The sequence below is a fragment of the Gopherus flavomarginatus genome, chromosome 5, assembly GCF_025201925.1.
Source record: "Gopherus flavomarginatus isolate rGopFla2 chromosome 5, rGopFla2.mat.asm, whole genome shotgun sequence".
NCBI lineage: Eukaryota > Metazoa > Chordata > Testudines > Testudinidae > Gopherus > Gopherus flavomarginatus.
The window spans coordinates 148,393,096-148,409,529 of record NC_066621.1 but is presented as its reverse complement, the minus strand read 5'-3'; the positions used below and the strand labels follow the sequence as shown (position 1 = coordinate 148,409,529).

The 16,434-nt window shown below is 45.8% G+C and overlaps 1 protein-coding gene across 3 annotated transcripts in view; it reads left to right on the top strand.

The window, feature by feature from the left end:
- DAAM1 (dishevelled associated activator of morphogenesis 1) overlaps positions 1 to 11,633 on the top strand; it is a 183,840-nt gene extending 172,207 nt beyond the window's left edge. For all 3 annotated transcript variants that reach the window (XM_050952533.1, XM_050952534.1, XM_050952532.1), the window contains 4 exons: positions 595 to 655; positions 2,423 to 2,554; positions 5,382 to 5,552; positions 8,540 to 11,633. In XM_050952533.1, the coding sequence (XP_050808490.1) occupies positions 595 to 655; positions 2,423 to 2,554; positions 5,382 to 5,552; positions 8,540 to 8,749 (574 nt within the window). In that variant the 3' untranslated portion in view covers positions 8,750 to 11,633. The remainder of the gene's footprint in view (positions 1 to 594; positions 656 to 2,422; positions 2,555 to 5,381; positions 5,553 to 8,539) is intronic.
- Positions 11,634 to 16,434: the final 4,801 nt, after the last annotated feature.

Sequence of the window (16,434 nt, the reverse complement as noted above, 5' to 3'; positions counted from 1 at the left end):
AGACCTCTCCACAGCCGACAGCTCTTTTAGAGATGCCTTCAGGCTGCTGGGCCTATTGAGCCTTCCTCTTCAACTACCACTCAGCCATGTCAATCTGTGTTGGGACATCATGGAGTCCCTGTTTGATCTGATGTCATTCCCCTGTGTCCCAATGGCTATATATGGCAGTTGGGAGGTGGAAGGGAACGAGGAGTTGGGGGGAGACAAACAGTGCCCCTGAGGAAGAATTTGGTGATCTCACCATTGCTACGTTGCTACCGGGAGGGTCACGGGTAAGGTTGCCTCCCTCAAACTTATGCAAGGCTCCACAAATAGGTTCTACGCCAAGATTTGGCCTGTAATTTTTAACTTGAGGCTGTTCCTTTTATAGCACAGTGTGCATAGCTCAAAATAAACAGCCATCACCAGTTTCACATTCATCAATCTCTTTGGCGACTGTGTGTCAACGTAACTTGCCACCTGAAAGCTGCTTATCTGAAAACAGGAAGCACTGTGAGGGATTATTTTAAAAGGGGAAAACACAGTTGACTCGAGCACAGAGTTATGCAATTCATTGGGAAAGGCTTAAAATTAAAGCGTTGCCATTTTCAACAGCATGACTGAGCTGGAGAAAGAAATAAACACCTTGAGGAGCGGCCTGAGGGCTGTGGAAACTGTAAGTATTATTTACCCACTTAATAGTCCACTCTGATTCCAAGCTTCATAGCATCCATCTTTAGGGAGGCAGGACAGGAAGCCCTTAGCAAAGCTGCTTTTATCTTACTTCCTGGGGATCAGTTTCTTTCCTTCCTGCCCTGCATGTGTGCCTGTTCTCTCAAGGCTGCATCGGGACGGGAGTTACTGTACGCTGGTTATAAATCAGCCAGACGCCTAATAGATTCCCAGGGAGTTGGGGTAAGTTTAGTTATTTACTGCCTTTGACCAAAACCTTGAAGAGGTAATGAACGAGTACTTGGCTTGCACCTCTAAAACTGCCTATCATGAAGCCCCCGAATCAGACAGCAGCTCCTCTTGCTTGGTCTTGAGCTCGCGTGAGGCATGGGAAGGAAGTGGTGAACAAATGGACTGGAAGATATCTCCATGCATGTAGGAGAAGGGGCTCTATTGATAATTGGGTGGCTCTCTACAGTTCCATGTATAGATCTAGACAGAGGGAGCACCAAAATAATCCTGGCCTGGTGACCTGACAGTGCATTGAGCCTAGAAGTGATGAGAGCGCACGTTTTACGTGCAATTCCTATGCATCTTGGTGTGCTCCCTAAAGTGTTGTGCAAAGCTCCATTCGATGATAGCAACTCTGCCTTGAGTAGTACTGACTGTGTGTGAACATAATATATATAAAAGTAATAGCAGTTTGGGGAACTAGCTACTACAAGAAAAGAAATAGGCTTTCTATAGTTTAAGTTTTCCTGTAACTCTTGCATTTGACAGTATAAAGAGATGGTGGTGGAGTTAAAGATACAAGGAGATAGGTAAAGTGGGTATGTTTTGCCTCTTTTTTTTTTTTAGGGGAAAGCCCTGCGTAAATGATAAGACCAGGTTGTAGGTTTGTTATTGTTCATGTTTTATCTGATTTCTGCAGAAGTTTTGGGAATGTTGTCAGCCTTAATGTGAAAATTGAAGAGGAACCACTAGAAAACAGCCAGCTAACTATGGAGAACGCTGGGTGCCCTTATGTAGCTACGCAGCAGCAAAATGCTAATTTGGCACGCTGCGGTTCCGCCAGCACCACTCTTTCGGCAGACAAATTCTGACCAGTTTCGCCGGTTTCAGAGGGGAAATAAAACAGAAAATTGTCCTGTTTCTGCACAGTCACACCCCCAAAGAATTGGGCAGAATAGGAAGAGATGAGAATTAATTATTGCTGTGGCAAAGCTGTCCAGACAAGTAGTCCTAGAATGACGCCTGCCACCTGTGGGTGTGTTTTACCGTGCATCACCTCTGCTCAGTGTATCTGTTCTGAGCAGAGAGGATGTGTCCCTAGCCTCTGTTTGCCAGAAGCTGGGTATGGGCAACGGCCTGGATCACTTGATGATTACCTGTTCTGTTCATTCCCTCTGAAGCACCTGGTATTGGCCACTGTCAGAAAACAGGATGTTGAGCTAGATGGCATGGCCATCAGGTATCTTTGGTCTGACCCAGTGTGGTCGTTCTTATGTTCTGATGTATTTCAACACCCTGCTTTCTCGCAAGAACAGAGAGTCAGTGTCACATCTTTGTGCCCATGCTCAGACACCTAGGATTTATTGTCAGACCATCTAGTAAAGTAATTGAAATCTTACCTGTGTTGTAGCTTCTCTGTGGGGAAAGAGACTGCTAAAGTGTTTTTTAAGATCAGGTATATTTGGGGTTTGTTAAATTTGCTCAATCCTATGTCCCTTTTTAAATAGACACTGACCAAAATTAAATTTGTTTCCTTAAGGAACTGGAATACCAGAAATCGCAGCTCTCTCATCCTGGAGACAAGTTTGTGTCAGTCGTCAGCCAGTTCATCACATTAGCCAGCTTTGGCTTCTCCGACGTTGAAGATCTTCTGATGGAAGCTAAAGAGCTGGTAAGATCCCTGGTATAATCCATGATCTTCATAGGTAATTATTTTAGAGATGAGTGGTTCGGTATTAAAGGACCTTCTCAGACTGAATGTCATATGTCAGTAGATCTACCCCAAAGGATAGAAACAATAGATCAACTACTTGCATTAGATTTTTATCAAAAAAACCTTCCCTCAAACCCAATGGATTTTTTTTATTTTTTTTGTTAAGAACTTAAACTTGAATGCTATTGCTGGACGCCGTGGTAAGGGTCTCCTACGGAGATAGGATAGTGAGCAGTCATGCTGTTGTATCTAGTGATTGATTGATTAGCAGAAAATACAACTAGTACATACACCAATACATGTGATCCATTGCAAACAGAAAGAATCACTCCCTGAAAGTTACTCAGGTGAAATAACAGTTCAGACATAACCTCAGTCTTCTATTCTGAGACCTGTGTGGCTGACCCTGCAGTCTCCGGAGAAAGAGAGGACTAGCCCAGCGTTGACTGAAACCTTTCTCAAATCCTGCAGTTTATGGGCTCATCTGCCCTTGAGCACTTTGTGTTTCAGTCAGGGCGTCGCTACCAGTGGAATATGTGTGCACGACTGGTATAAGGCCTGTCTGTGCTGGGCTGACCTAAGCCTGGTTAGAGTGTGAGCTGTCATCTAATCTCTGTTAAAGATGGTGAACATCTTTGGTCTCCTCTTCACCTCTCCCTTCAGCTTTCCACCTGCCTATAAAAGTCCTCCAGGCATGGCCATCAAGTATCTTCTCCCCAGCTCCAGCACCACAGGCCTTCAGTCCTCCTCCGCCCCATCACAGTCCTCTGACCATGTCTCCCCACTGTACCCCCCACCCTATGGAAATGCCGCCTCCACTCCTGATCTGAAGAGTGGGGTTGTGAAATTCTCAGCCAACAGGTCTCTGAAGTTTCCTGGCTGAGGGAACGATCAAATATGGGAGCTGTTGGCAGTCACAGCCCCATGGGCCTCATCCATGCTGATGCTCAGCAGATTGAGCTGCAGTGGGCACTTATCTTATACCAGCTATCGGGGTAACTTAATGCTGCCATTCGGCCAATCAGCTGGTACGCTCTGATGTATGGCCGCAAGATGCATTTCAATCAGTGGAGATGCTACAATTGACGGCTGGCTCTAGTGTAGACAAGTGCGAAGTGTCACTCAAGGCCTGCTCTAAAACGGCTGAGCTGCTACTTCAACAGCTATCGGACAGTGCAGTAGCCATGCACTGGGCCCCACGTCATGCTCAGTTAATGTGATGCTCACTTTTAAAAGGCTCCTCTGGATTTCAGTCTCGTTATTGTTATTTTTGGGGATGCTGGGTCAATCTTCTGGAATGTTCCAGGTGGTAGGAGGGTAACGTTTTCAGAATCGCCTAAGACTATGCCTGCAGTTTGGACTAAGGGATATGAATTGCAGAACGTGCTAGTGTGCTGCATTGTACCTTCCCTGTGCACACGCTGAGGGTGCGAGGTACCTAGATCACATGAACATCGTCCTCTTTCCAACAGGACTATGTTAGCGCAAGGTGGGTACCTTGTAGCTTGTGTCCTCCATGCCCACAGAGGGGCATTACACCCCTGTAAGCACTTCAGTTCCTAAGTCTCATTGAAAGTTGGTGGGACTTTACCTTTAAAAATCTGGCCCTTTATTGTTTTTGGGGGGCTGAAAGGTGAGGATAGGTGTCTAGTGGGATTTTCAAAAGCACTGCCTAGGTGCCATTGACTTCAATGGAAATCAGTCACGTGGGTGCTTTGGAAAATTCCACCCGGCACCTATTTGTATCTTTTAGGTCCCTAAATACCTTTTAAAATCTGGTCCTTAATATTCTAAGTCCCACTGACTTTCAGTGAGACTTAGGAAGTGGCTAAGCCTCTTTTGAAAATAAGTGCACTTAGGCACTTCCAAAAATGTTACCTGTAATCTTTATTCTTCCTTATCAGCAGAGTGGAAACCAAAGTAACTAGTAATTTTTTTTTTTTTTAAAGCTCAATAATCTCAAAAATGTACAATCACAATTTTAACAAGGTTTACACTCATTCTCTCTCTCTCTGCCTCACCTTTCCTCCCTCCCCCCCCACCCCCCCCACCGACCCCAGCTGCAAATAAGCACAAGGAACCTCAGGCCAAAGGACAACTTCTATCAGTTTTAAAGGGACCTAGAAGCAGGGGCATATAATGGAAGTCTTGCTTCGACCTTAGCTACCGCGTTGCTATAATCACATTAATTGTCCATGAATGGTACTATAGGTCTTGCAAACTTCGTACTCCTCTAACTGGTGTAGTTTCTAACTGAATAATAAATGCCTTTTAAAAGCTTCACTGACACATTTGGTTTCAATATTGAACCATGTGGCAACAATAAATAATACCCCCAAAAAATACTTCAAAGAAAACTTAAAAGTGCAAGTTTCCTGCCCCTGCCGTGTCTACTATTAGTTTTATGTCTTCAGTCTTTGGCACCACAGTACTTTGCTTCCTTGTTTTTACTACTGCTTAGTTAATAAAACTGAGTTAGGTAATAAAGGATGTTAAGCAGAAACAGGAGTGTAAAACTTCTTACATGATTTAAAGGAACAGCCCATTGGAAAATCTTCGCTTAAAAGCCATCGCTTAATGAGCAGAAGATGAAATATGATTTTTTTTTTAAACTGAGACTTGAATTAATAGATAATCATTTCCCCTTTAATTCCCTGCTCCATCAAATATCACCTTAAATATTACTCTGGCTATCTGTCAGGCAGATGGTTTTCAGGAAAGGATTTTATTGGTTCAGTGGGTTCTCACTAGCTTTCTAAACTACTTCTTCCTGTTTTTTCCCCAGTTTACCAAGGCAGTGAAGCACTTTGGGGAAGACGCGAGCAAAATGCAGCCGGATGAGTTCTTTGGGATCTTTGATCAGTTTCTTCAAGCTGTGACTGAGGCCAAGCAGGAGAACGAAAACCTGAGGAAAAGGAAGGAGGAGGAGGAGCGTCGGGCGCGCATGGAAGCACAGGTTTGAGGAGAACTTGCTCCCTATGATCTTCAGTGCTCGTACTGTAGGCATGGTTGAGTCAATGTCAGTGTGTGCTTCAGGATGCTAGACAGGGAGGAGAAGCGAGGAGGAACTGAGATGGTGACTGTTTTATTAGCATGTGCTCGGAAATGTAGGATTCATTTCAGTCCTCAGGGCTACTGTGGGGTGGGATTTCGGAAGTTCTACATCTTGATTTAATTCTCCTGCCATTGACATGGATGGTGGATCTTCCAGTGACTTCAATGGAAACAAATACACCTATGCTGAGAACTTTTGGAAATCCCACCTGGAACCGCCTAGGTCTGTCTCTTCCCCTTGAGAGGAAGGATGGTCTTGTGAATAGGGCACTGGATTGGGGTGCAAAAGACCTGGGTCCAGCCTATCCAGCTCTGCCCTGGACTTCCTGTGACCTCAGACAAGTCACTTCATCTCTCCGAGTTTGTTCCCAAGCTGTAAAATGGAGATTATACTGACTTGCTTTCTCCCACCCTAGTGTGCTTTGTCTGTTTAGACTGTGAGATCTCCAGGACAGGCCCCTCATCCCTGTCGATTTAGATGGTTAGCTTACTAGAGCAGGGAATCTCTCTACCTCTGTGTATGTGCAGCCACGGCACAATGGTGCCTCCATCTCAGGTGGGTCCTCTAACTGCAACTGTAATACAAATAGTACATACTGCCAGTTGCTTCTCTTCAAAGCATAATCAATTTTGCTCCAGGGAGCCGAGTCAAAAGGGACCTGTGGCTTTAAGAGAACCATAGAGTGCAGTCCGATGCAGTCCCTAATGACTTCAGACCAGGCACAACAATTTTGCCTTTGGAAACTATGGAAGTGAAATCTTGCATTAAGCCAGATGTTTCATAGATTCCAAGGCTAGAAGGGACCATTGTGATCATCTACTCTGACCTCCTGTATAACACAGGCCCCAGAACTTCCTCAAAATAATTCCTAGAGCAGAGCTTTTAGGAGAAACCTCCAAGCTTGATTTAAAAATTGTCAGTGATGGAGAGTCCAGCACAACCCTCAGTAAATTGTTCAATGGTTAATTACTCCCACTGTTAGAAAAGTGTGCCTTATATCCAGTCTCAAATTGTCTAGCTTCAACTTCAAGCCATTGGATTGTGTTAGACTTTTCTCTGCCAAATGGAAGAATACATTAAGTATTTGTTCCCTTTATAGGTCCTTATAGACTGTAATCAAGTCACCCCTTAGCTTTCTCTTCATTGAGCTAAATAGATTGAGCTGTTTGAGTCTATCACCGTAAGGCATGTTTTCTGTTCCTTGAATCATTCTTGAGGCTCTTCTCTGAGCCTTCTCCAGTGTATCAACATCATTCTTGAATTGTGGGTACCAGAGCTGGTACTCAGTTTCTCAGTACGTGAAAGTTAGGACTATAACAGCTTTTAAAAGAGAACTGGATAAATTCATGGAGGTTAAGTCTATTAATGGCTATTAGCCAGGATGGGTAAGGAATGGTGTCCCTAGCCTCTGTTTGTCAGAGGGTGGAGATGAATGGCAGGAGAGAGATCACTTGATCATTACCTGTTAGGTTCACTCCCTCTGGGGCACCTGGCATTGGCCACTGTTGGTAGACAGGATACTGGGCTGGATGGACCTTTGGTCTGACCCAGTACGGCTGTTCTTATATGTCCTCTCGTGATCTGATGGGGAAAAAAGGAGCCGAGTTTACTGGGGTACTCAACTCCACAGACCTTATCGAGCTTGCCCCCAGGATAAATTTGGCCCCACAGTGTTCAGCTCTGATAACTGGTATAAAGGTTTTGATAGTCACTATGGCATGCCGGAGCAGAGATGCCTGAACCTCTTGCATAGGAGAGGACAAAACTGGGATTGTTATCTCCAGAGCAATGCCAGCGGTGTGATGTTGCTGCACCATGCATAGGAAGCCTGCCATGTTACTACAGTCACTGTACTGGAGTTCCACCAATATACATAGCTGTTAAGCAGTGACAGAAATGGATAACGACATCTTCTGGCCAGCTATCGAACATGCACTGGTTCCGCGGCACTTGTGTTCTGTTATTAAATCAAGGATGAGATCGCTGTGGAGTGGGGCTCCGTCATACAAAAGCTGCCCCCTGTTAGCGCCCCAAGGGGCTTAGATCACCCCAAATAGGCTCGGGGACAGAGAGGGCTGTGGCCTTTGTTGGCTGTCTCCACCCCTGCCCATTGCATTCAGCCAGCATTGCCAGACCTGGCTGAAAACACAAAGAATTCCATCAGTTTTTCTTTTTTTTTTTTTTTTTTTTTCCCTTCCTCCCATTGAAATATGTAAAAGTGTGTCTCTGACTAGCTCGATCACTGATCAGAAGATGAGGGAATGCTAGCTAAATTTTTTCTTTAATGGGGATCTTTTTTCAATATTGAAATCCAGAACATTTCAATGTTTCGGCCAGGCCAGGCACGGACAGGGGCACGTGCTGCCGCCTTCAAAGGGTGTGTTATGCAGAGGGCCCACTTCCCATGCACACTGTCTGGTTCTGGGAGGCGCAGCTCACAGGCACTGCAGACCAGGGAGCTCCAAAAGGTGCTGCTAGAGCAACATAGCTCTAGTCACAGTGGTACCTGAAGGCTTATTACACTAGCAGGTTGTCCTGCTTTTAGCCGTATCGCCATAGTTAAAGCAATACAACCCCGTACTCTGGATTCAGGTATACTGGGATGTATGTGCTTTATACTGCTGTAGCTTTCCGGTTTGAGAGGAAGTGAATAGCACACCACTCAGTCACCTCTGTACTATGCATCCATTCAAGTGGTTGTAGCAGTGTAACCATTTTGATTTTAAAAAAAAAAAAAACTCACCCTCCCATCCACAGAGTGATGATGATAAATTACTTAAATGTAGACCTGGCCAAAAAACCAAAACAAGGCCTTAAATTGTATCCCTTTGAGGTCAGTGTTTTACAGAAAACGAGCTGGATTATTTTTCTTCTTGGTTCCTCTCTAGCTAAAAGAACAGCGTGAGCGGGAACGCAAGGCCAGAAAGGCTAAAGAAAACAGCGAGGAAGGTGGGGAGTTTGACGACCTCGTTTCGGCTTTACGGTCAGGTGAAGTCTTTGACAAAGACCTTTCGAAACTGAAACGGAATCGCAAGCGAATCACCAACCAGCTGACGGACAGCAGCCGCGAGAGGCCTGTCACCAAACTCAACTTCTGATCCTTTTGGTTTTGTAAAGATTTTTTAGAAAACTGATTAGCAGTCTTTTTGAAGTGGCTAGGATTTTTCATTATACTGCCTTGTAATTCAAACTGAAACAATGGCACAGTGTGTGTGTGTGCGCGCGTGTGTGTGTTGTGTATATAAAAAGTCTGATTGTTGGTATGTATGGAGAATATAAGTGTCTGTCTGTCTCTGTCAAGCAGGACAGTGTATATATGTGTGCCACGCAAACACGTATATAGACACTGGTCACTGAGTGCAAATTCCATTTTCTTTCCTTCAACCACGTTGTTCAAAAAGTAGTTATTCTGGTGCACAAGCACAACATTGTGTCTCCTGAGAAAGAGATGACAAAAACATTCCTTGTAGTAAACAAAGGCATTGAGAAATATTTTCTACTTGGTCTCCCTTTGGAATTCTTTACCTTGGTGTAACTGATGTCGGAGAGCATAGAGAGAAACACAAAAACGGCGCCGCTGTCCGAATCACTGGTGCGGGGGTGTCATCGCAGAGTGCTGGGGATCAGCCTGGAGACCGTAGTGGTGGTGTAAGAATACAGTATGTTAAAGTCTGCTAGGAACACCTTGCACACAGTCTGAAGTGTGTTTGGGGGGAAAAAGGAAAAAGTCAAGTGGAAACCATCCATTTTATTATTATTCAAAACTTGAACATCTGTGCTCTTGTGCGGGTTCCGATGAGTTCCATACTGCGCACTCTCTTGATAATCCCTTTTCAGTTGTCTTTGGGAAGCACTGGACTTACTTCTCTTTCCGCAACCCTTGCTCTTGCTCAAGACAGATGACCACAGTGTGCTTATTGCTATAACAATACATAGACATAGTTCTACCTTTACGACGTTTTCTTGCCCATGACAAATGGGAAGCAGGGGAGGGAGGGGTTCTGTTGAGACAAAGAGCATCAACTTCTTGTGTTGTGATTTTTTTTCCATTTTCTATTCAGTGGGACAAACTGTATCCTCTTTAAGGCCAGGTCTGCACTAAAGAGTTAAGTCAACCTAACTGTCGTTCAGGGGTGTGAGAATCTCCTGAGCGATGTAGTTAAGCCGACCTAACCCCTGGTGCAGACAGCGCTAGGTCAATGGAAGAATTCTTCTGTTGGCCTAGCAACCTCCTCTTGAGGAGATGGACTACCTACAGTGATGGTAGTCGTAGCGGGTGTCTACACTGAAGCACTACAGTGGCGCAGCACTGCAGTTATGCTGCTGTAGCTTTTATGGTGTAGACGTAACCTAAATGTAGGTCCGAACTGAAGATCATGTAAACCAATGCACAAAGGACTTGATCCGAAACCCATTGTGTCGATGGACAGGCCCCCATCGACTTCAGTGAGCTTTGAACCGGGCCCCTTGTTTTTAACGGACATACAGTAGCAATGATGCCAAGAAATATTTCTCTCTTAACAATGTACTTTTTTAAGTGGTTTGCTGTTTTTATATTGTCATTACAATTTGTAAGCAAAACTACCTGTAAAATGTCAGTCCAAAAAAAACCCAAAGCTCTCAGGGAGTAAACTAGTAACAAGTAATAAATAAATTTAAAAAAAAATTAAAAAATTGGAAAATAAAAAGTAAATGCCATTAACGTAGTAACGCTTAATATTCTTAAATTATACAGAATATATGGAAGACTGTTACTTTTTGTTTTTATTTATTTGTGGTGGTTTTATTTTTTTAAAACCAACAAACTCTTTTATACCATCAATATTCTTATGCTCTTTTTGGTTTTTTGTTCTTTTTTCCTGTGGAGAGATTAGTTTGTCCCTGTTGCACTAGATATTAACACTATTCAAAATAAGTTTTTCATGCAATGGGTATTGGTGGGATTGGGATGTCATTTTTCCTATATGTACTGTATAGCAAATGTGCTGTTTAAAGTAACTTGTATAAAAATATGGTTCTTAGCACCTAGAGCCTGCCCGGGGTCTCTGTGCTTTCTGAAAGCTGTGAAGTGTCACTTTAAAAAGAGTTGTCAAGAGCTGTGGTCTTAATGATCTTTGTTTTTCCTCATTGCAACGTTTGACACACTGTAAGTATAAAAAAGTGTATAAAGCAGTAATAAATACAAAGTTACGGCTCGGTAAAGTCCTGCACCTCCTATTATCAAAGCAACTGCGAAACCTGCAAATTTTCAAAGATTGGGAGTGAAGCACTTTGTTTTAAGAAGAAGAAGAAGGGGGTAAAAAAAGTTTGATGGTGATTCTTGTTCCTTAACTAAAGTGCCTCTATTTGTATTTTCTATTTATGGATTAAGAAATTTGGGCTGACACAATTTAGGGAACGGACTCTTTTTGGTGGGCGGGGGAGTCTCATGTCTGACGATCTGAGGAATGGTCAGTTAATTGTTTTGCTAGAATTATGCGTTTTGAATTTGAAAAGGTCTCCAGTCCTGCATTGGGATCCCACTTCCGCAGCCTGTGTAGCCATGCGATGCTCTCGGGCTTCACCCTATGAGGTTCCAGTGGAGGCTCGGGGGCTTAGTTGCCCTTCCAGATCATTCTTGTTTTCCATCAGTCTGGTTATTGGGCTGCGTTTGCCATTTAGTTTTCTTTCCAAACAAAAGGCCGTGTGCAGGTAATTTCATGTGCCATTGTTGAAAGCTACTTTTAAACAGGTGCTGGTGTCAGTAGCCATTCTTTTCTCTTGGGTGTGTATTTTACAGATTTTTTTTTTAATAATGCCAAAAAGGAAAAAATTACTTGTAAACTGAAGTATATGTCATGGACCTTCTTCGCTTAGTAGTCGATCAAGTTAGGTGCAAGAATGTTAGTAGTTTAGCTGCCAGGAAATGCTGTGTATGTTATGAGACTGTACATTTTTTAAGATGGCAATATGCAATAAAGCAAAAGACTTGCATTGAGTGTATGTCCCTGGAGCCCATGAGTTATTCTTCAAGCCGATTTGTAGAGCAGCTGCTCCTGTGTGTCCTCAGAAGAAAGTGAATCTGCCTGTTTTGGATAGTTGCAAGGAGGCTGCTGATCCTAAGGACAAATGGGAAAAAAAAGTTTGTTTTTTTCAAATTAGTTCACAAAGGCCCAGTTTCTGCTCTGTCTGCTGCCGGTGTAAGCCTGGAGTATCAACCTGTGTGCTGGAAAAGTCTGCATACTGAGCACCTCGCAGCCAGTGAATTCACCCTGGTGGCACCCCTGCAAGGGAAGGAATTGCTGTCTCCATTGCACTGAGGAACAAAAGATTTAAAAGCCGAAGCTTTCCACAAGCACCCAATTGATTCAGGAGTCTGAAAGTCAATGAGACTTAGGCTTCTGAGGCAGGTAAGCCCTTTTGCCCTAAGTGACTTGCCCCAGATCGCCCAGGAAGCCTGTGGCAGTCGGGAATGGAGCCCAGAGTAGAGGAGATGCCGTAGCTAAACAGAGCCTGACCCAGGGCAGAGCAGTAAAGTGAGTAGGGCGAGATCTAGTCTTCGCTGTGGAGCAGAGGGGGTTTGAGGGAGGGGGAGAGTTGAGGGAGAGTTTAGTTGATGTTGGTCCTGCTTTGAGCAGAAGGTTGGACTAGATGAGCTCCTGAGGTCCCTTCCAACCCTGATATTCTCTGATTCCATGAGAGCCGACAGAGCAATTAGGTTAGTATCCAAAGGGCACGGAGATGAAAACGGATGGAAGGAGAGTAGCATACACATGGGTAGGGAACTAGGGGAGAACAGGGCTAGTTGAACAGGGAACAGCTAAATGAGGGGCTGGGGAGAGAAGTATCTTTTGTCTAGTGCCCTTGTGTAATCGAAAGGGCACGTCAGCTGCTGGTTGCAGTCCACCTGGGCGCAGTCTGCGTGAAGTGTCTGCACCACTCACGCCCAGCTGTTTGGGTTGACATGGGACATACATGGTGCATCGGCCTCCTGCCATTGCTTTGCACAGGACTGAATAAGACCCAGATTCCAATGTGCAGAGACCAAATTCAGACATTTCTGCTGGACAGATTGTGCATCCAGTCGCCACCCCTCCTGCTCAGAAGAGATTGGGGGTAGGGGGAGGGCTTGGGAGAGGAGCTTGCTGTATCGGCTCACTGAGCCCGTGGCGAAGGCATTACCGCCAAAGAGGATGCAGCAGCCTGCGCTGCGCTCGGTTAGAATGGAAAAGATTATTATTGTTGCTGAGGCATAATCATTTGCATGTATCCTCTTCCTAACCTTTGGAACTGTCTCTTGTGATTACTGCATTCCTTGCACTTGGATCAGGGAAACAGCGAGGCCCTGCAGATGCCCTTGGTTCTAGTGCGGTGAAGGAGACAGGGCTGGGCAATACCCAGGAGACGTTGCTGGCTGGGTACAGATTGCAGCCAAGCAGAACAATGAGTCGTGGCACCTGCCCTGTTTCTGAACACGCTGGTGGAGCCCATCTACTGCTCCTAGTGCTTTTGTTCCTGGAAATCTTTTTAGATTAGAACATAAGAACAGCTGGACCGACGGTCCATCTAGCCCAGTATCCTGTCTTCTGCCAGCAGCCAGTGCCACGTGCTTCAGAGGGAATGAACAGAACAGCACAACTGTGTGTGATCCATCCCTGGTCATTCAGTCCCAGCTTCTGTCTGTCAGAGGTTTAGTGACACCTGGGGGGTCACTGACCACCTTGGCTAATAGCCATTGACAGATCTATCCTCCAGGAACTTCTTTAATTGTCTTTTTTCTCCAGAAGCCACCCTGTTACTTACTTCAGGCAAACGTCTCACTGGCTGTGTGGGACAGGGGAGGTGACAGGGCTCAGGAATCCTAATCCCTCATCTACCCCGTCTCTGAAGTGCAGATACAAGACAGAATCCCAATGGAGCGGCTCCTTGAATAACAGCCCAGACCCAGCGGTGCTCCGTAGCTCAGGTCCCAGCATGCTTACTGTCAGGCCGCAGCAGGCAGTGGTTCACAATGATCCTGTTTGGAGCAGGGGCAGCAGCTTCCCTAGATGGCCCCTGTGTAGGTAGAATGGCCTTGGAGTGTTCTGCTCAGCTGCTGCCACTCCACCCTGACCTTCCCTTGCTGCAAATGGCCCTGGGTGGCAAGTCAGCATGTGCTCCATGCCAAGAAGGAGCCCCCGTAGGACTGCAGGTAGCAAGAGAGATCAGCCTCTCCTTTATTGCCTCTGCACGGAAGTTGGGGAGATCTGCATGTTGCACTTCAGCCGGCTTGTGAATAAATAGCCAGAACCTAGCCACTTAGGGTCTAATTTCCCAGTGAGCTAGACCTTTCCTCACCAGATGAGAGCAGGATGACAAACGTTTCAAAGAGATGTGAATAGTCAAACCCTGTCACTGGGGAAGTCACTGTGCTGGGCGCTACACGTGTCCGAGGAGCTTTCCCTTCCACAAACTCCAAATGGCTAAATAAAAATAGGTTCTTAAAAGAAGGATGGAAGTAGGGGATTTTCCCACCTGCTCCAGGCCGGGCTGGACTTGTATCGAGGGGCCCAGCACCTGGAGTCATGGGAGTGTCAGGTGCTCAGCTTTAAAAATAAATCAAAAGGAAATCTCTGGCCCTCATCTCTGTAAAGAAAAGCCTGGCACGGCTAGTGGAGCGTAACCAGCACTGCTGCCTCTGTCTGCGTTTGAGGCCAGCCTGAAGCAAAGTCCAAGAGGTGTGCACTGCCCATTCATCTCTCCGAGGTGTTCAGGCTAAACCCCGCTGCTTTGGGAATGGGAGGGGGGCCTACCACACTACCCCAGCAGGATGCACTCAGCGGCTGGGTAAGTTTGGTGGGGGAGGGGGGCCTCTGGAAGAGGGGGTAGAAGTGCTGCTGCTTCTTGGGATGGAAATGGGGCACGGTGTGGGAGTAGGGCCAGCAGGTGTGGGAGGGAGGAGGGGGGATACAGCACAGCTAGGGCCCTGGCTTGCCTCCATGCAACTCTGGCTCCAAGATCTAGTCCTCATGCCTGGGCTCTGATTACACTAACAAATAAGATCAGTGAGACAAGTTAACCACCAGCTGGCTGGCTTCCAGGGGCTCCAGTTCCAGGCTGCTCAGCGTATCCACTTGCTCTTATCTGCCTTGGGCTGTAGACCGGTGCTGTCAGCAAGTGGTGTGGGATGCGGCTAGCCTCTGCCTGCAGCCCCAACAGGGACCTTTAATCGCTTCCTGCCCTGCTCTAGTGGGGTTTGCCCACCCCACTGGGGAGGGAGTGGAAGAAACTCCTTGCTACGCATTGAGGAATAGTCCCTTGTTCAGAGCCTGATTCTGTCTCCATGGGGCCTGAATCTGAACATCACCTCCCTCACCCCACGCCACACACACAGTGGAAAGGCCAGTGGAGGAGGCGTTCACTGCTCAGCAGCACAAAGACCATGTGAAAAATGTCTGTCAGTGAGTTGCAGAGGAAAAGGTCCCACCTGCTCTTTGGCCACCTTCTCCCTGCTTTTTCATCTATTCAAAACCAAATTGTTACCATGGCAGCAAGTGACTGACATGAACCATCCTCCGGCGTTTTTACTTTCTTTCCCTTTTAACTCTGTTTTGTTGAGTCAATCGTCTTTATCCTTTCACGACTTACCGTCTCTTGGTGGTTTGTTTATAAACCAGTGCCGGACTGAATTTCTCCTTCCTCTGGTCGCCCTGAGTCGGGGCTTTGATTAGGAAAAATTCCCAATAAGCATTAAAAGTGCGTGCACTGAGAGGTGACAGCTGTGTCCAGCGAGCCTGGGGGAGGCTGGTGCCTGAGAGAAGCTGTGTGTTTCACTGAAGTGAAGTCACAGCTTCTGTTTCAGGGCTATAAAGGGAGCTAAAATCCAGGGCAAAGCTTATTTCTACAGCATGTTTCCCCCAGGGGATAGCGAATTCCATATTCGAACACTGTGATTGTTTGCAGTATTAATGTTTAAATACATGTTTTATCAGATCCATTATTTAACTCCCTTGGGGTCAGGGAATTTTTTATCAGATCCATTATTTAACTCCCTTGGGGTCAGGGAATTTTAAGTGCCACAGCCTGGCTTCAGGACAGCACTTAAGCATGTGCATAAAGTTGAACACATAGCTTGTCATTAGTAGATCTCCAAGCACTTTTCAAAGGAGAGCAGTATCATTATCTCCATTTTAGAGATGGGGAAACTGAGGCACAGGAAAGTTCAAATGATTTTTCTCTTGGGTGAGTTAGGACTAGAGCCCAGGTCTCCTGAGCGCCAGGCCAGTGTGCTATCCACTAGACTCTAGACTCATAGACTCTAGGACTGGAAGGGACCTCGAGAGAGAGAAACCATGCTGGCAATCCTGGGTTTGAGTACACTCACGTGCTTTTCTGAATCAGGGTCTAAATAAGGGCTCCCCTTTATAATACACAGCAGGTGGTCACCCTAAAGCAAAGTCGTTTGATCTCTCTTTCACCTAACACTGGGTAGGAGGTGCAGTAGCCACACTCTTCATATGGTTCCTTGGACAGAACCTGGTTCCCTGCCTTCTGCTAGATTAGCAATGCCATAGCATTTCTGGACATGATGGGGGATGGGGTTGGTAAAGAGGGTAAAGCAGAGGGCCAACCTGGCTAGTCTAGACTATATCAAGTTCTAAGGCTTTCACTGTGATGTTTCCTATGGGGCCCGTGCAAAGCAGTTACAGCTGCAATGGCTGTTTCAGCTCTAGGAGAGCCACCAGCTATCTTACTAGCATATGAGACGTGCATGTTGAATCATGTCCCTGGGGAATCCTAGGTTTTCCTCTGATGCCAAGTGACT